This window comes from Cynara cardunculus (genome assembly GCF_001531365.2).
Source record: "Cynara cardunculus var. scolymus isolate 2C chromosome LG 3, CcrdV1, whole genome shotgun sequence".
NCBI lineage: Eukaryota > Viridiplantae > Streptophyta > Magnoliopsida > Asterales > Asteraceae > Cynara > Cynara cardunculus.
In genome coordinates, this window is record NC_037530.1 from 6,011,017 (window position 1) to 6,030,291 (window position 19,275).

The 19,275-nt window shown below is 34.2% G+C and overlaps 3 protein-coding genes and 1 non-coding gene across 7 annotated transcripts; 1 reads left to right on the plus strand and 3 right to left on the minus strand.

The window, feature by feature from the left end:
- Positions 1 to 2,992: 2,992 nt before the first annotated feature.
- Positions 2,993 to 5,251, minus strand: LOC112509595 (protein CURVATURE THYLAKOID 1A, chloroplastic-like). 2 transcript variants are annotated; one of them, XM_025114642.1, is made up of 5 exons: positions 4,978 to 5,251; positions 4,245 to 4,342; positions 3,927 to 4,034; positions 3,715 to 3,786; positions 2,993 to 3,244 (listed from the first exon to the last, which is right to left on the minus strand). In XM_025114642.1, the coding sequence occupies exons 1-5, from the start codon at positions 5,141 to 5,143 to the stop codon at positions 3,230 to 3,232; spliced, it is 459 nt and encodes a 152-aa protein (XP_024970410.1). In that variant the 5' UTR covers positions 5,144 to 5,251; the 3' UTR covers positions 2,993 to 3,229. The 2 variants fall into 2 exon arrangements, with proteins under 2 accessions (XP_024970410.1, XP_024970409.1); XM_025114641.1 differs by having other exon boundaries at positions 2,993 to 3,248; positions 4,978 to 5,250.
- Positions 5,252 to 9,271: 4,020 nt separating this feature from the next.
- LOC112509583 lies at positions 9,272 to 11,271 on the plus strand. Its single transcript, XM_025114603.1, has 2 exons — positions 9,272 to 9,839; positions 11,010 to 11,271. Exons 1-2 carry the CDS (start codon positions 9,286 to 9,288, stop codon positions 11,113 to 11,115), a joined length of 660 nt encoding a protein of 219 aa, XP_024970371.1. The 5' UTR covers positions 9,272 to 9,285; the 3' UTR covers positions 11,116 to 11,271.
- A 122-nt stretch (positions 11,272 to 11,393) lies between these two features.
- On the minus strand, positions 11,394 to 11,465 carry TRNAM-CAU. Its single transcript has one exon. It is a non-coding gene; the product is annotated as a tRNA-Met (tRNA).
- Positions 11,466 to 13,887: 2,422 nt separating this feature from the next.
- Positions 13,888 to 16,734, minus strand: LOC112509782. Of its 3 annotated transcripts, XM_025114929.1 has the most exons (4): positions 16,569 to 16,734; positions 14,708 to 16,322; positions 14,104 to 14,294; positions 13,888 to 14,034 (listed from the first exon to the last, which is right to left on the minus strand). In XM_025114929.1, the coding sequence occupies exons 2-4, from the start codon at positions 16,255 to 16,257 to the stop codon at positions 14,018 to 14,020; spliced, it is 1,758 nt and encodes a 585-aa protein (XP_024970697.1). In that variant the 5' UTR covers positions 16,258 to 16,322; positions 16,569 to 16,734; the 3' UTR covers positions 13,888 to 14,017. The 3 variants fall into 3 exon arrangements, with proteins under 3 accessions (XP_024970697.1, XP_024970699.1, XP_024970698.1); XM_025114931.1 differs by having other exon boundaries at positions 13,888 to 14,294; XM_025114930.1 differs by having other exon boundaries at positions 14,708 to 16,684.
- Between the last annotated feature and the right edge of the window lie 2,541 nt (positions 16,735 to 19,275).

The window sequence follows — 19,275 nt, forward strand, 5'->3', positions numbered from 1 at the left end:
TAGTTTGGATTCCAAGAAAATAATTGTTTCACGCGATGTGAAATTTTATGAAAACGTTTTTCCATTTAAAATGAAGTGTGATAAGTTGAGTGAATATGAGAATAAAGACCTTGATCAATTAAATTTTTTTGACTCTGGAAATGAATTGTCTGATAAAGTTGGTGTTGCTTTACCCAATGATGAGAATGGACCTATGGAAGTTGGGACTAGCCGATCCCCATGGAAAAGTGGTATTTGATTATGTTTATTTACAGTTAGTTACACGAATTTAAAATAGAGTATTAATAAGTTGTATATACGGGTAATTTATCTGTAATCTTGAATTTTAAGTAATATGAATCAATAAATAATATTTGATACATAAAAATGATTTTAAGAGCTTTTTGTTAAATGTTTTATAATACAGTATAGACAAAAGTTGATTTGAGGTATAAAAAGCAAAGTTAGCTACATTTACGGTGTAATTTGGATTACACATAACACATGCAAATGCCCATTCTTGCGCCATACTTCAAGGGACGCCATTAAATAAACATCAACACAACCCACAACTTTCACCTTCATATCCTTCGTTTTAATAAAAAAAAGTAAAGTACTTTAATACCATTCTTTTGATCTTTCAAAATCGATTCTCTTTGTCTCTTGTAATTCAGATGCGTTTGTTAGTAAATTACTAAATTATCCTTATTAAATTAAAACCTTAACTTTGCATAATTCTTTCACCTGCCTATCTCATTTTTGACCATCCCGTTCCGTCCAGAGTGGTATGCGACCTAGGTCGCTTAGCAAGGTTCTAGATTTCAGACTTCCGGTACATTTTTTGTGGTGGTGTCGCATGAGGAGTGAAACGACCGAGCAGGGGCGGATGCAGGAGAAGGTGGTTGGGGTCCTGGGCCCCCAACAAAAATTAGATAGGAAGGCCCAAATTTTTTTTTTTACTTGTATTTTTTTGTTAGATGTAATTGGGCCCCCAACAACATGAGGTAGGAGGCCCCTTTGAATCAGAAACGAATGAAGCTGTGAGCCTGTGAAGTGTGATTCGTGTGAGTGTGAAGAGTGAAGACATACGCATACCGATTACCGAATCGAAATCGATTACCACATACGAGCTCCTTCAGTTCTTGTTCTTCTCTTCTTCTTCTTCTTTTCTTCATCCAGTGGCCGGACGGGACGGCGAGAGCCGAGACCGAGAGGCTGCGACCTGCGAGGAGAGGCGAGGCTGCGACTGCCGAGTGCCGACTGCGAGCGCCGAGAGGGCGAGAGCCTGCGAGCCTGTGAGTGTGTGTGGCTGTGTGCTCTCGAGTGAGTCACTGAGTCTCGCCTCTTTTCTGTAAGTTTGTTCTGTTCGACTGTTCCTACTTGGCTACTGCCTACTTCTAAGACCTAAGTTCTACTTGTCTTGATTCTAATTTCCAACTGTGAACTGGCAGCTTCAATTAGTACTTTAGCCTTTAGTAGTATTTAAGTATTTTAGTTTTTAGGTTAATTTTGTGGTGATTGGTAAATGGTAAATGCTTTAGGTTAGGTATTTTAGGTTAATTTTGTTTTGTTGGTTAATTTTGTGGTAATTGGTAAATGCTTTAGGTTAGGTATTTTAGGTTAATTTTGTTAGTTAATTTTGTGCTAATTGGTAAATGTTTTAGGTTAATTTTGTTGATTAATTTTGTGGTAATTGGTAAATGCTTTAGGTTAATTTTGTTGGTTAATTTTGTGGTAATTGGTAAATGCTTTAGGTTAGGTATTTTAGGTTAATTTGTGGTAATTGGTAAATGCTTTAGGTTAATTTTGTTGGCTAATTTTGTAGGCAATTAGGCAAATCAAATGGAAAGATTTTTTAAAAGGAAAGCATCAACACCTGAAAAGGAGTAAACTGTTATGCTAATTGGTAGGAATATAGTGTAAAAACGGATAGAGCCTTTGTTTGTGTTGTTATTTGTTTAGAGATAATTACGTAGGACAATGTGGGAGTAATGTTTTCGTGACAGATGGTTTTAATAGTTGGAATAAAACGGAAAGACTTGAGCCAAGATCGATCTATTGTTGTTGCCTTTCATAAGGTGCCCCCTACAACATATTTTTCTGCGTCCGCCACTGCGACCGAGGCTGGGCAATGGCGACCTAGGCTATCTGGCCACGCGACCTTGGGTCCCATAGACCTAGATACGAACTAGAAGTGAATCTGTGCTTAATTTCTTCCTAGTTTCTCCATTTCCGAGCATTGTAATCATCATTGTTGATAGTAGACTTTTCGGCCCGTGGTTTTCACCCAATTTGGGTTTCCACGTATATCTGGTGTTATGATCTCTCCCTTCACTTTTACTTGCATCAAGTTTACTACTTTCTTGTTCGATATGTAGTTCGCATTGAGAATTCCGGTTTATCATTCTGCAATACAAACGATTTCATGTTTAATTGTTAGTTCTTGGGATTGTTGACTTTTTCTGCTCAGTTTGACTTTGCTTGAATTGGGACTATACACTCGATTATTTGAAAGTTGCAACCCTAAACTGAATTATAAGATGTGACATGTAGTCAGTAAACTAAAACTATTAACATGTTTCCACGGAATGTATCTTCCACCTGCAGCTTCAGAATCAGCAGACATGCCCCAACAGAAACTGGTTCAAACTATCCCCAGACTGATGGCAGGCTCCAACTCCCATCTAGCTAACCATGGTCAAGTCCTACACACCACCCATGGTCCAATAGCTCAGGGTGGATCCTGGTGCCTAGATGGGTATCTAAATGTTCCTATTGGGCGAGCCACATAAATCTACATGTTCAATTGTTCCTATTGTGTTTGGTTATATGCACAAGCCAATGTTCGAGTACCAGGCACTACAGGCTGGGACTATGAGCCTGCTTAGAAAACGAGGCTCGGGACAGGGTGGATGGTTATGCCATCACAAAAAAGAAGTCTCAGTCCTATTAACTACTTATCGCTTCCGCTGTTTGGAAGGGGACTAAAGAGATGATAAGTTCGATTATAGATGTATAAACAGCGAGAAGTTAATTTATTTTCATTAAAATATAGCCAATTTACAGAAGGATCAAATATAGAAAAAACATGTGATACAACAAACACAGGATGTGAACCCTATCAAGTGTCATAGCAGAAGGAAACCTATAAACAACTTTGGATCGATAATATAAAGTAAATACATGTTACCAATTACCGTTGTCTATTCGGTTCCAATAATCTTCTTCTTCAGCACTTCGATATCATCAGCTAGTTCTTTTCTACCTGACTGGAGAAAAAGGTTCGTCCAGTTGTTACATTCATGCTTAAAGAGAACATGTTTCATAAAGAAAGTGTATTTTTTATTAACCTGGATATCCAACCCGCTATGTGAGCCGACTATTCCCAGGGGGACCACCTGCTTTGCAGGTAGCCCGGAGTCACCACATTTGAACCTACGTGGTCACAAGGGGATTTTTGTTCCTCCTTGGATTTGAACCTGGGACCTCCGGGCACTTTTGACCTTTGGAGCCAAGCTCAAACCAATCAGGCACCACCCTTGTGGTTAAAAAAGTGTTTCTTAGTTTTTCTTTTCCGGGGGGTGGAGAAATACTTTAAATAAACATTTCCCAACCAAACCCTTGTGAAACTGAGGAGCCGAGCCATGGTGCACCTATCTCATGCTTAACCTTATTTGTTTCAGTAGTTTGCAAGAAACGGAAAAAGTTAAACCCATGTCAAAGATAGATGTTTACCTTAAAGAGAAGATACCTATAGATGAACCATCCAGTGTATCCGAGTCCAATCAGTTCCATGAACTTTGGGACCTGCTTGGAAAAGAAGATACAGACATAGCATTTGGTCGATAAATTTTCAGAGAACTCAAATATTTTGTTCAGATAAAGAAATTCTAGTACAAGAGTTGAACGGCTTATTGACACGAAGGCTGATATAATATATCACTTACAACAGGAACCGAGTTGATTGCATTAACAACAGTGGAAGACAGCCAAACACCAACAGCTGCTCCTCCTCCATAGACAACAGCCATGGGTTTGTTTTCAAGTGCATCCCACTGTTAAAAGGTGAACATGTAAAAGAGTGTAACATGTAACTAAATAACATTAGATCGTTCTTAAATCTTAATCTTGGAGAATTAGCTGATTGTTCTTGGAAACCCAGATCCCTTTCATTGAGTTGCAACAACAACATGAATCATACAATATTACTACAGCCAGAGGTTTTATGTCTGTTTTGGTACAAAGAAGAATACATAGTGGCTCACCTTTTCCTTTAAGTTGGAGAATACCTCTCCAACTTCTGAAGTTTCAGATGAATCTTCTGAGGACGCCTTAATCCGATATGATAACGACTTCTTTGATCCTGATTCAGGGAGGTGTTATGAATATCAGATATACAAGTCACCACAGTATCTTATACAGACCAAATTTAACAATCCAATGGCCAGAAAATAGCACAAGTAGGAAGAGATGAGTCTTGTAGTTGCAAGATTTTATCCCACCCACACGAGTTTCAATCACTATGAATCTTTATTCACAAAAACATGGATGATGGAACCTAGGGCTAAAACAAACAATCACTCTTATCATCTCTAGGCCAAACGAAAAATTACAGACAGATTCGAAAACACACACAAATCCTATGAATTTGTACTCTGATCTACAATGTCAAAAAATGTCGGAATTGAGAAAGCCCAATTAACATCAACCCTTGGTCCTAAGTCAAGTTTAATTACTATGATCATGTATGTATACCCTCCAGTTCTACATTTATTAGCCATTTTGTAAACCAGATTAAACTTTGCAGCTACATGTATCCTTTGATATAAACGAGACCACAGAGGAAGGAGTAATTTGGGATTATTCAGAAGAACAAGAGGCATTAACAAGTTTAGGGCAACAAAACATACAATCAAAGCAAACTTGACAAATTGAAACACATAAAAATTACTCATAATCTTGAATAACTCGGTGATTGTGTAAGATAGATTGTTTTACCTGAGATTCGGAGGTTAAAAGAAGGTGGTAACGGAGAAGAAGCTGAAGGAGGTAGAAAAGGAAGACGAGGCAAAGAAGAGCGACGAGAGAAGGACGGCGTGAATGATCGAGATGCAAACATAGCTTGCGCCATTGAAGATGAAGTCCCTGCTGCTGCTGTTGCCATCTCTATCTGGTGCAGTTGATGATCTGAGTTGACCTACCGGTAAGAATGGTGGTAATTGGTAAATGGGGAAGAAGGAAGAAAGTGAGCATGTGCTTCACGCAATCATAAATTTCCCCTTTTGTTGTTTAATTACGAAAGTCACCAATTATTGACACGTTTTTTTTGTTGTTTCATTTTAAGGTGTGTGGTTTTATACGGTGTTTTAAATTATTTACAAAAATAATTTATTGACTTATTTCGGTATGGTATCAGTAATAAGCATTTTTGAGTGTTTGGATAAACAATTTATACCGGTGTCAAACCGGTAATAAGGAGTTTTTAAAGAAGTTAAACTCTTCTGACTTATGATAAGTGTTTTTATAGAAAATCATAAATAGTTTCAAATAAGCAATCTCAAACACCCCTTTAGAACCATTTAAGGTCGTGTTTACTTGGTTTAATGTAAGGTCCTAAAGTCTAGTGCGAAGACGGATCAAGTCTCATGTCTCACGAGTCACAACGAATTTTTATGTCATATGAATTATTATACATACAAATATATATATATATATATATATATATATATATATATAATGTAAGGTCCTAAAGTCTAGTGCGAAGACGGATCAAGTCTCATGTCTCACAAGTCACAACGAATTTTTATGTCATATGAATTATTATACATACAAATATATATATATATATATAGGGTATATTTCTTTTACAACCTTGTATATTTGTACAACCCTTGCAACCCAATTAATTGAGATATTTATAGAAATAAAGAGAGTTCATTTATTATGATTTGAATATTTATGGAATATGAATAAAGTTCATTAATTATGATTAATACTTTATATTAGGAAACAATCAAAACTCTATGAAATCACATATTCATCAAATGAAATGAACGGTTGAGATTTGGTTGTATTGGTTGCACAATATATATATATATATATATATGTATATATATTTACTATTACTCGATGAATCAATTATATTAAATAATTCAAATTGGGTTATACATTAGAAAATGATATATATATATATATATATATATATATATATATATATGGATCTAATCAAATGAGAACTAATTAGTTTGTGATAACCGTGAGAACCAATCTCAACAACAAATTAATAGATAAATTAGAAAATTTATAATTTTGGTAATTTTTAATTAAAATTTTAATGTAAGAACATTTTAGGTATTTTCTCTTTTCTTTTCTATCTCCTCTCTCCTCTCTTCTCTCTCCATCCCCGTCTTCCGGCCACCGTCCTATTATGATACCACAATGGTATCACAATGCATCTTATATGTGTTTGGGTATCACACTGAGTTCCTTTGTGTGGTCGATCGGATATGTAACACAGTGATATCACAATGCATCTTATATGTGCTTGGGTATCACACTGTGGTATCACCGGAGAACGGGGACGGAGAGAGGAGAGAAAATACCTAAAATGTCCTTGCATTAAAATTTTAATTAAAAATTATCAAAATTAAAAATTTCTTAATTTATAATTGATTTGTGGTTGAGATTGGATCTCAAGATTACCACAAACTAATCAGTTCTTCCTTGAATGAGCCCCTATATATATATATATATATATATATATATAGAGGTTGGTTATTATACAACCCTTGTCATTTGTGCAACCAATACAACCCAATCTCAACCGTCCATTTCATTTGATTAATATGTGATTTTATAGAGGTTTTGATTATTTTCTAATATAAAGTATTAATCATAATTAATGAACCGTATTCATATTCCATAAATATTTAAATCATAATAAATGAACTTTAATCATTTCCATAAATATTTTAATTTATTGGGTTGCATTGGTTGTACAAATGCGATAGGTTGTATTTGAAATAAACCCTATATATATATATATATATATAAGACATTAGAAAAAAAATAGAAAAATCAAATATTGTATTATAAAAACTGTGCATTGGGTAATGGTGTGTCACACAAGCCTAACGCGACGTGGAACACAAAACTCAAGTCACTGCACACCATAATGGCTATTGCAACAAGCTTTTTTGAACACTGGCTTAATGGCTTGAATACTTGTTTTTAAAAGGTTTGTCATGGTATGTCGTGACACAAGATTTGTGTTTGATGTCATGTTACAATTATGGTAAACGTGAGGCACGTTATTTGATTCAGAAGTTTCTTTTAATTGATTTAGGTTGTATGTTTAGTACTAAGGATTTTGTTTCAAGGTTTGTTCTTGATTTTATTGATGAAGAAAATAAAGATTCATGTTAAATAACGTTGATGAACTTAAGACTGATAAAAAAGATGAACATTTATCAAATTAAATGTTAACGAGATATTATTGCATCTCACTAATTGAAGCACACCAAAAGGTTAGAATATATCAATCAAAAACAACAATCATAAATTATTTTAATTTTTTCAAAATGTAAGAAAATTTTGTTTAAATAGTATGATAAACTCTAGAGACATAGAAAAAAAAATCTCCAAATCCAAAAGTAGAGAGATAAACTATATCATATCTTATGTATTAAAATATAGGTAAAAATAAAAAAACATTGAACTTTATTGTTTGAAATAATTAAGTTTTTGGACAATTTTTTGGAATGAATAAGTTCTTAGACATTTCAAAACCTGTAAATAACTCGTTGGACTTTCTAAAACCTGTCAGATACATCTTTATCACTAAAATTTGTGAACCTGTAACCTAGATATCAGGTAAATTTACAAATTAAACCCCCTCCCCCTAAAACTAACGTGTTCATCCTCACTTTAGTCCCACGGTCGCCCCTCTCCCCCTCGTCGTTGCCTCTCCTCCTGCAGCGGTCGCTAACACCTTCAGCCCAACCCCATCACTGTTGCCGCTGTGTGGTTGAAACGAGGTACCGTCTCACGCTCGCCCCTCTCCCCTCGTTGTTACCAGCAATAGAGCAATCGCTCTCTATGGGTTTGTACACGAACCAAAGTCGTAGGGAAACACAGAAACAACAACGCCCAACGTCGTTCGATTTTTACAAGGATTGAATCGATCGAACCAACCAAAGGCACAATTTTGGAGCTTGATTTTCAGAAAACATTCGACCTATGTGGTTATGTTCTTCACTTGTTATTTCTTTTATTTTTCACTCAATCAAATTTCTTTGATTTCTTACGTAACAAGTTCGCTTTCTTTGATTTTGGAGCTCGATTTCATTCAAAACAGCAAAAGCCAAGTCCTAGTAGTCCGATTTGGAGCTCGATTTCAGAAAACAGGTTCGGTTTAGGTTTCCACTTTCTTTGTTTTGCTTTCATTTCCTCATAGAGATGATCATTGATGAGATGATTATGAAGAGACGATGCGGTTTGGTAGTTGGTAAAATGGTAGACCGTAGATGTCTAGTGCTAACTCTAGATGATGATGTTTGGTATTCAGTATGAAGTTGTTATTTATTTGTTAAATGCTAGATAGATAAACAGGTACATGTATGGTTCGATGCTTCGTTTAAGTTTTGTTATTTATAAGAAGGTGCAGGTATGGATGCACATTAAACCAGTTTTATAGGTCATAAGAATGTATCTAACAGGTTTTAGAAAGTCTAATGAGTCATTTAACATGTTTTGGAATGTCGAATTACTTATTTGTTCCAAAAAATTGTCCAGAGACTTAATCATTCAAAACACTAAAGTCTATTAAGTTTTTTAGACTTTCCGTTTTTTATGATATTTTGGGCCTTTTACAATAATGATTAATGTTATGGAAGATTACTTGGGTTGGTCGGATTGTTTGTTTGTGATGGTCAAAGGACTAAAAAATGAGGTTTTTGATTTATAATATTTTAAAATAAAAACAAGAATGGAATTAAAAAAAAAAAAATTATTAACCTGGATGTCCAATTTATTATGCGAGCTGATTAATCTCAGGGCAACCACCTGCTTTACAGATAGTTCGAAGTCATTGCATTTGAACCTCCGTGGCCATAAAGGGATTTTTATTCCTCTTTGAATTTGAACTTGAGACCTCCTGATATTTTTACCATTTAGAGTCAAGCTCAAACCAATCAAATACCACCCTTGTGGTTTGAATAAAAATATTTTCAATTTAAATGCAATTTATCATCAACTTTATAATTTTAAACACATGTTTTTAGGACTTGCACCTTTTCCCAGCAGTATATGCAGTCAGCCAACAGAACCCCTTATCCTCAAGCCCTAACCACACCACGACGTCGTTCACTGGTCCGTCTTCCTTCTTTCGTCATCGTTATCTGTAAACCTCCATTGAAGACAATCGTTTTTTTGATACTTCTTGGGGGGAAAATGGGCATTTTAAAGGTTCCCTCGATCTCTTCTTGTTGTTCTACAAGATTCAACACAAGAAATTTCTATCCAACTTCTTTATTTTCTGCAAGTTCTATCAATTCATGCTCCCGAATTTCGTATCCTTGTTCAAAATTCTCAACACCCAGAGGAACAAGAAGAAACAGAAGAACCCTAATTTTGTCAAAATCGGCGTCTGAAGAAACAGAGGTCTCCACCGATGAAGACGAGTGGCTCAAGAATTTGCCCGACAAGAAGAAGCCATTATACTCACACAGCTTGCCTTGTGTCGAGGCATGGTTGAAGCAATTAGGGTTTTTCCAGAGCAATGATGATAGAGCTGTTTGGTTTATCGAGAAACCCGATTGGCATGCAAAGCTCTCTCTTGATGTCACAGATCTTTATATCAGGTTTCTTTCTTGATTAACATCAATTTTGCTGTTTCATGAGCATTGAACCGCTTATGGGTCCTTTTTTCTAGGGTTAATTAAGCTTGTTAACAGCAGATAATGCATCATTCTTCTGGTTTCTTGATGTTCGTTCGATGAATTAAAGATTTTTGATTGAAGTTTGTTTGCAACTTTCTAATTTACACCCTTCAATTGCATCATTGATATGTATTGCTTTAACTAGTAGCTTTCATAAACTAGGTGAGTATGAATCCCAATTGGGTATTTAGTGATGTCGATTTATTTGGTGTTCTTGATGTTCATATGATCCAAGATTTGAACTTTAGTAAGTTCCCTGGGTTGTTATTATGTTGTTTAGCCACTGGAAATTGATTAGTCACAGAGTGGCAGCAGGTTCAGTTAGAACCCTAAAATTGATTATGAACTGGACAGCCCACAGCACGGCACAAGACATATTCATTAGGAATATGGACATGTTATTCCACATGAATGTTGGGATATATTCGTCATGAATGTATGATTCATGATGAATATTGGGTGGTTCTCGGGTTCCTAATCAGTTTTGGCGGAAATTCTCCATGGTCATAGATTCATGATCTGTATTTGGGAATCCATCTAGAGTTTATGCATTATTCATCTTCCTGTGGCTTACAATGTGCGATTCATGGCAAGTGTGTGCCTCCAAGTATCACTTCTGGCTCTGACTTTTAGTATTATTAGATGGCTCAAAAACGGATACCAGTGTGACTTGGGGCTTTGAATTTTGTTGTGAAGAGGTAAATGATACTTGTATCATAGCTAGAATATCGGTTTTTATGGCTATGAGCTTCTTCCATCTCGAGTTTAGATACAGATTTGTGAATCTAGACAAGCAACCTTAGTTGTATCAATGGAAACCATCCCTACATGGGGCAACTTCTGAAATCTGTTGATCATTTAATGTTAGATATAGATTCTGATTTTTACCACTTAACCAATCTAAAACTTCATGGTATGTGTGTGTTTTCATGAAAACAGCTTCTCTACTCTCGGACCCAATTCTGTTCTTCAGCAAGTTCGTTTGGTTTGGTTTGGTTTGAGAATTACAAGATATAAGAATCTTGGAAACGATAATGAATGGATGATAAGATTTTGTGAATTTTTAAGGTGATAATTTTGATGGAAATGCAGGTATGTAAAGAGCGGTCCGGGAAATCTGGATAAAGATGTCGAGAGGAGATTCAGCTATGCATTAAGCCGAGAAGATATCGAGAATGCTATACTTGGAGGGCCTTGAACCCGAACCCGAACCTTACAAGTTGAAGATTGGTTGCGGATTTTGTGACTTTTTTTATGTCGTTAATCGAATGAGAATGACTACTTATTTGTTAGCATATCTTTGTTGTAATTTATGGTTAAAATAATGAAAATCTTTTAATAGAATTGATATTTTTAAGACTCTGAAAGCATTTTATCTTTAAGTTATAAGGTTTAAATGATTAATTTTATAGAAAATAACATAAAAAATTGTTTTCTAAGAAAAATAAAAAGGAACGGAAGCCACACTGAATATCATATCAGAGCCAGGTTTCGATCCTGGGACCTGTGGGTTATGGGCCCACCACGCTTCCGCTGCGCCACTCTGATTCTTGTTATAAGCGTCGAATACAATCAATTTGATTGTTATTGTCTCCGTTATCCAAAATAATATTATCATGGGTGAATTGAATTTGGTATGTATGGTAGCAAGTTGTACCGATTAATTATAATCGGTATGTATAATTTTATACCATGTACCAATCAATTATATATGGTATTAATTTTTTCGATTGATTCATATTCGTATTGATTTTGTACCAACTTTAAATTATATATATGAAAACTTATCATTTTGTTCAAATTTTGAGTTTTGAGGTAATAAATATGATGTATATGGGTTTTTAATTGAAAGAGATGAAACTTGCAAGTATTCAAATGTTCGACCAACTACCAACTTTAATATTCTATATATAAAAGATTTAAAAACTAATAAATAATTAAATAAGTCGGTACCACAATACTACCCTGATATATGACTTCCAATATCGTGTATCAACCAAGTTTACATACTTGGGTATGTAATTATAAACAAATTGTAAATAATACGGAATTAAGTTGATATCAATTTAATCAGTATAGTTGATACACATTTACTTCGATGCAAAATAGTCTTGATTGATCACTTAAGTAATGAAATATCATTTTATAATTTATCAATGTTATTTATATTTATATAATTATATTTACGGGAACACCCTAATTGGAACTCTTGACCAAAGAAATGGGATTCAAATTATTGATCCAAAATGATTTTGCCACATATATAAAATTATTTTTGTAAAACTAAAATCGAAAAATTATTAAAAGTTTAGAACTTGTTAATAAAAGAAAACTTGAATTTATATTGGAACAAGCAAAATACAAGGGGGTGTTTAAAATTGTTTATAAAAATAACTTATCGACTTATTTCGGTATGACACCAATAATAAACACTTTTGAGCATTTAGATAAACAACTTATACCGATGTCAATCCGGTAATAAAGAGTTCTTAAAAAAGTGAAAAGCTGATATGCTGCCTTGATCTTTCTTTGTCTCGAACCCCATASCCCTATAATAATGGTAGAGTAAGGGGTGGCCCCAAAGCGGAATTGACCGGTGGTGATTGGTCGAAGCTCCAGTAGGTAGCCACTCCCTTCTCAGGGAACCGTACGTGAGACTTCCGCATCATACGGCTCCGTCCCGAGCTTCCGTCGTCGGCCTTGTCATTAGACCACTATCTATGCATGTATTTTCAGCCTGGACTCTATAATCTTTTGCTTCYCGGGTGGTGGCGAACAATGCTGCTTGCGTTGCGGGAGATGCCCGCTCGTAGGGCCCGRCCTGCTTCCCGCCCGAAAGAACCACTCACTAGCTAGCCGGACTAGTGGGGGGCCTATCYGGAGACATACTGAAAACCATGCCTTTCGAACCAAACGCAACGCCCGTCTTCCAAATCAAAAGAAAAAAGGGGGAATAAAGATGGAGTGCAGCCTGTAGAGCACATGTAACGCACAGTCGGGTTGCTCACGCAGCGGATCTCTCTCTTTTTAGATATCTATAGATAAAGAGAGAGAGGTGTGAAAGTAATAGCCTTATGTTATGGCCGCCCCCCGGCTTACGGCCTTTACGCTACTACTACTGTGATGTGAGYGGTTCAAATTGGTTTGATCTTTCCCAATCATCCTGGCCGGAACTTGTACGCAGCACTTGTACGGGGGTGCATGCATAAAGGTTTGGAACTTTTTTCTTATCTGAATCTTAAGAACAGGACCCTACCCTATTCTCAAACCCTCTGCCGAGCTCCACCCTGCCCGCATTTCTTTTTTTTCTTTTTTTTTTAAGGGGCCAAAGAAATGTCTCCACCTGCTGGCTGCCAACAATCTTTCTTCGGAATTCTACTGAACGGAAGATTTTTGATTTATAATAAGTTGATAAGTGTTTCTGTAGAAAAAACATAAGTCGTTTCAAATAAACAATCCCAAACATCCCCTAAATTGTAAAAGGGTGATTGCACAGGGTTTGTTAATTAAAAAAAAATACAAATATATTGATATGGCTTCAAATAAAAAATTATAATTTGATTTAAATGTTTTAGGTTTCTATACCTGAAATTATTGCATTTTTAGTGATTTTTCACATTTTAAAATAAAAATTTAATAACATAATATATATATATATATATATATATATATATATATTATGTTAACCAACTAATGACTTGTGAAACCTATTTTGTTTGCATTGTTCCTTTTATGCTTCAGACGCAATAAAGATCTTTACAACACCAACACCAACACCAACACCAACACCATCGTTATAACTTCAGCTTCATCATCTTTAGATCTTGAATCCATCATCTGAGATGATCATATGATTCATATCGGGTTGGGTTGGGTTGGGTTGGTACGTTTTCCAGATGCGAATATATATCGTCCCACAAAATCGACAAATGAATCAACATTTGCAATATATCCCATGATCTTGAATCTACGCATATAGCAATACAAGGACTTGTGCAGAGATAGAGATACCAACTTCACATCTAAAATGCAATTTACATATGAAATATTCACATTCCATCTGCTCTAAAGCAAAAACACATTATCTATCCAGACTACCACTACATGCTACCTTGGTCTGCACATCATTCATTAATTAAGACAATATTTACTTAAACAAACAAGGAAATGAAACAGACTCACATACCATGGCACTTTGGCACGAAATATGGATCTTCTTTGTTCTGGTAAATCTCGAATAACTGCTTTGAGTATTTAGCTGCAAGTGCCATACATAGTTTGATCCCCTTCGAGTCATATCGTTTCAGTTCTTCCACTGTTTTGCTCATATCACCGCCAGCGTCACCATCTATCAGAAACTCTGCCACCTTACTAGCCCTACAAATACACGTTTCAACACCATTAAATCACTAGTTTCGACTTTCAAGTACTACATTTCTGGTTGGCCATGCTTTTCTGTCTGTCATGATCACATTCTTAGACCATCTCCCACCATGACACAAGAAAACACCAAAATAAAATTAAAACTCCAACCACATGGCATATATGCCCTGTTACTCTCCCATCTCCAGCATTTTGCATTTCTTTTTGCTTGCTGGTTGGAAATTCCAAACAAGCAAAATGGTGTTTTTGCATAAATATGCCTCACAAATTGAAAACGTTAAAAATAACATAAATGGACCTAAATCATGTTCTATCTAATCTTGAAGCATTAGAATTTTACTAAATGTAGCCCTTAGTCTTGTAGCAACATAGAATAACAATATGCACGGGGAGATAAAAAAGCTCACCTGGATGCATCACACTGGCTAAACCCACGCTCATTCTGGTATATAGTTTCTTTTGATGCTTTCTCATCCGCTGTCTGTTGCCTATAAAGAGCACACACGGCCCTCATACACAATTCAGGATCCTTGCCAAAATCAGCTAACATATCTCCCTCTAGATCCCACTTTAGATTCAAAACTTTTTTTCTACCAATCTTGTCTAAAGTTAATTTGAAATCACTTAATGCATCTTTGGATTCATCACAGCTATCATCACTTACAGGAGCAATCTCAGAACAACTTTCAGAACTGTCCACGATAAATCCACCCAAACTATCATCTTCACTCTCCGACCCTTCCTCTACACCATCATTGTCTTCCTCATCCTCACTTGAACTATTTCCATGAAGACAAATAGTTCTATTAAGGTCAAGAGTGCTTCTATCTTGTCTGTCTCTAAATCCTGGTTTTCTCAACCTCTTCAGGTGCCGCTTACCTACCCCTTCTTTAACTTCATCCTCAGAATCAGTGTTTAACCTAGAACTGTGTTGCTTGATGAGCGTGCAAATTGGGGCGTTATCGTCATAACTGGTCTCATCATCACTTGATATAACCCTAGCAGCCCTTTTTCTTTTAGCACTTGGAGTTTTCGAAGAATGACCAACAAAACCATCCATATCTTCATCATCATCGCTGGCAATGGTATTGGAAGTTCTTTTTCTTTTAGCACTTGCAGCAGTTCGAGAATACCCTTCAAAGCCATCCATATCATCTTCATCAATATGTCCTAGATTAGTCGTCTCAGGGTCATTCTTAGAAGAAAAAGGACTTTTAGAACCATAGTTGATTGGATCAAAAAGCTTCTTGACTTTTGGAATTTCATTACAGTTTAAATCCTCATCACTGATATCGATAACACCAGAAAAGGGAAGTTGAGCAACACCTGGAGTAGATGGAGCCATCGTCTTATTGGGGAATCCGTCTTCCTCAAATGACAACCGCTTTCTAACTTGGATACAACCCTTACCTCCTCTTTCAACAGTACTTTTGTGAGTTGAGACCACACTAATGTCCTCTTTAATTCTCTCTTTGCTCATCAAATTGCTATTTGTGTCCACTTGTGTGTTCCCAGTCACCGTTACCATTCCGGCATCAATCCCCTTGGAGGATTCATTCATGCCCTTCATGTTTGCCTTCAATTCCAATTCACACACTCGTGAAACCAATTCCTTAACCTTCTCCTTCCAAGATCGAATCTCGATTTCAGCACTTGTTTTCTCACATTCCAGAACCTTGTTTTCGATCAACAACTGAACAAACTTATCTCCTTCGTTTTCCTCATCCGTCAAATCGACTATCACCCCTTTCCCCTTCTCTCCATTGCTCACAACCTTCTGAATCCTTGTGATCTCCCCCTCGAGTTCCTTGTTCTTTTTCTTCAACTCTCCAACCTCAATTTCCAACATCAAACACCTCATTTCATCCTTTTTGCTCTTCTCTTCCAATTCAAGGCATATTTTTCTGCAACTCTCCAATTCCTTAGCTAAATCTGTTCCAGGAGCCATTTTTTTCATCACTCCAACGTTTCTACATAGTTCCCTTCATCACCAAAATCACCATAGCCGCATTCCAACGAAACCTAGGTCCAAACATTAAAAAGAAGTGCCATAATAATAAGTCCCAACAAAAATCAATAAACAACAAACGTAACCGTAACAGAAACAGAAACCCTAACACTGGAGAATCAAATTATGAAATATGCAAAACAAGATATAATTTGCACAAAACTTAACAAAATCATCAATACATCGGAGTGAAGTAGAGAATTAGGGCGTAAGAATTTCTTTAAATGATGGAAAACTAGGAATTAAATGGTATAACTTACGAAGAAATTGAAGCTTGTATCGCCGGTACAAAAACGGTTACATGATTTTAGAAATGCAATGGGACGTTATAGCTTCGTCGGCCGGTGATCGGCGAACTTTGAAACTGAAAAACGAGCTCTCAAATTAAAACGCTCTGAAGTTTAACCGCTGCTTTTATTCTCGTGTAACGAAGAAAAGTACGCAACAAGTTTCAAATACCAAAAAGAAAACCGTTTCGTTGTTACTCAGAGACGGTTTCTCGAATGGAAATGAGAATGATTACAGTGGTAAATAAAATGAAAAAGTCTAAAAAATAGAGTTTAATATTTGAAATGATTAAGTCTCTAAATAAATTTTTAGAACAAATAAATTCTTGAACATTTTAAAATATGTTAAATGATTTTTTGGACTTTTTAAAACTTGTTAGATACATTCTTATGACTTATACAACTGGTTAAAATGGTAAAATAATGAAAAAAGTCTGGAAAAAAAAGACAATGGACATTCATATTTTGAACGATTAAGTCCATAAATATTTTTTGAACCAAAAAAGTACTTAGATCTATAAAATAAAATAAATATACCAAAAAAGTACTTACATTTACAAAAAAAAATACTTACATTCAAAAGGGATTTATCAGTACTTACATTTACAAAAAAAAAAAAATACTTACATTCAAAAAGAATTTATGATAAATCCTTTTTAAATGTAAGTTTTTTTTTTATAAATGTAAGTTTTTTTTTTGGTATATTTATTTTATTTTATAGAACTAAGTATTTTTTTAATTCAAAAAATATTTAGAGATTTAATCGTTCAAAATATGAATGTTTATTTTCTTTGGTAGTTGGTATTACCTTCAATAATCATTTTAAAATCTTTTTTATTTTTTTAATTTGAGAAATCATATACGGAATATATTTTACTTTTAACTAAAAATAAATATAATCAGTAATTTTTTTTAAATATTTTTTTATTTCAAAAATCACTAACATAATATTTTTTATTTTTTATTAAAATAAATTTTATCAATATTTTTTGTAAATATAAGTACTTTTTTTGTTCAAAAAATGTTTAGGGACTTAATCCCTCAAAATATGAAAGTTCATTGACTTTTTTTCAAGTTTTTTTCATTATTTTACCATATTAATCAGTTTTATAACTCTTAAGAATGTATCTAGTAGGTTTTAGAAAGTTCAGAGAGTTATTTAACAGGTTTTGGAATGTACGATAACTTATTTATTCCAAAAAATTGTTCAATAACTTAATCATTCAAAACACTAAAGTCATTGGATTTTTTTTATACTTTTCCCTAAATGAAAAGTTGTTTTAAGAAGAGTTTATCATTGTTATAACATGGATCATAATTTTTTCTAAGTTAATTTCTATTTTTCCATATGATATATACTTAAAGATTTAAAAAATATGGATAAGCTGTATCAAACGATTGATAATGAAAAATGAATTGTATGTAAAAATCTATCCGGTAAGCGCTAACCGAATAAGAGTCGTCACCTTTACTTACCGGGTAAGACTCTCGGTCCTTGTTTTTGCTCTTACAGGGTAAGATTCTTGGTCCTTATCATAATCATCCAATAAAGTATTGTGACTTAGTAAATGCTTACCCAGGTAAGCGTTTGATAAACGGCCCCTAAGAAGCTAAAATGTTAACAGCTGAAACAGAAAAGGGAAATACGTACGGAAAGGGGAATGGGTTGGTTACAAGTGCCATTGGTGTGTAGTTGAAGGCAGTACCAACTACCAAGTCGTTGATAACAATGGATAAGAATGGGCTAATGAGCCCAGATGGGTTTACCTTTCAAATTAGCCCATTTTAATCCTTGTATAATGTAACGAGATACATCTCGATTTTAATGTTTTATATTATTTTTTTTGTCTCTATCGATGTTATAATACGATTTGATGTGTTTTTAAGAAAACAATAATGTTTTTATTTTTGAATAAAATATAAATTTGAAGATATCATAAAATTTTGAAAAAAAAAATATCAATGTTAATATCAAATCAACTATTTAAAGGTTATCATTTTTTATGTAATTTTTTAAAATTTATTTCTTTTATTTAAGTTTAATAATGAAATAATTTATTTTTGGTTTAATAATATAACATTTTATAAAGATAATAATTAATTATTTGGTTAGAACTAAATGATTATCTTGATTATATTTTAGATTTTTTATATTTAAAATGAGATGTTTATCATGTATTTGATTATGTTTATCTGCAGTTAGTTACACGAATTCAGATATGGAGCTTTAATAAGTTGTACTAATGCACAATCTACTTGTAATCTTGAGTTTTAAGTAACATACATTAATAAACAATACTTAATATATAAAAAGTGGGTTTTAAGAGTTTTTATCAAATGCTTTATAATATACTAGAAGCGTACTCGCGCAATGCAGCGAGATACATCGTGATTTTAATATTTCATTTTATTCTTTATCTCAGTCGATGTTATAATATGACTTTATGTGATTTTAAAAAAGCGATGATGTTTTTATTTTTTAATAAAATATATGTTTAAAGATATCATAAAATTTTGACAAAAATATATCGATATTAGTATCAAATTAACTATTTGAAATTCCTCATTTTTTTGTGTAAATTTTTAATTCAATTTTTTTATAATTTAATTTATGTACAATAACAAAGTAATTTATATTTGGTTTAATAATATAATTTTTTTATAAAGATAATAATTATTT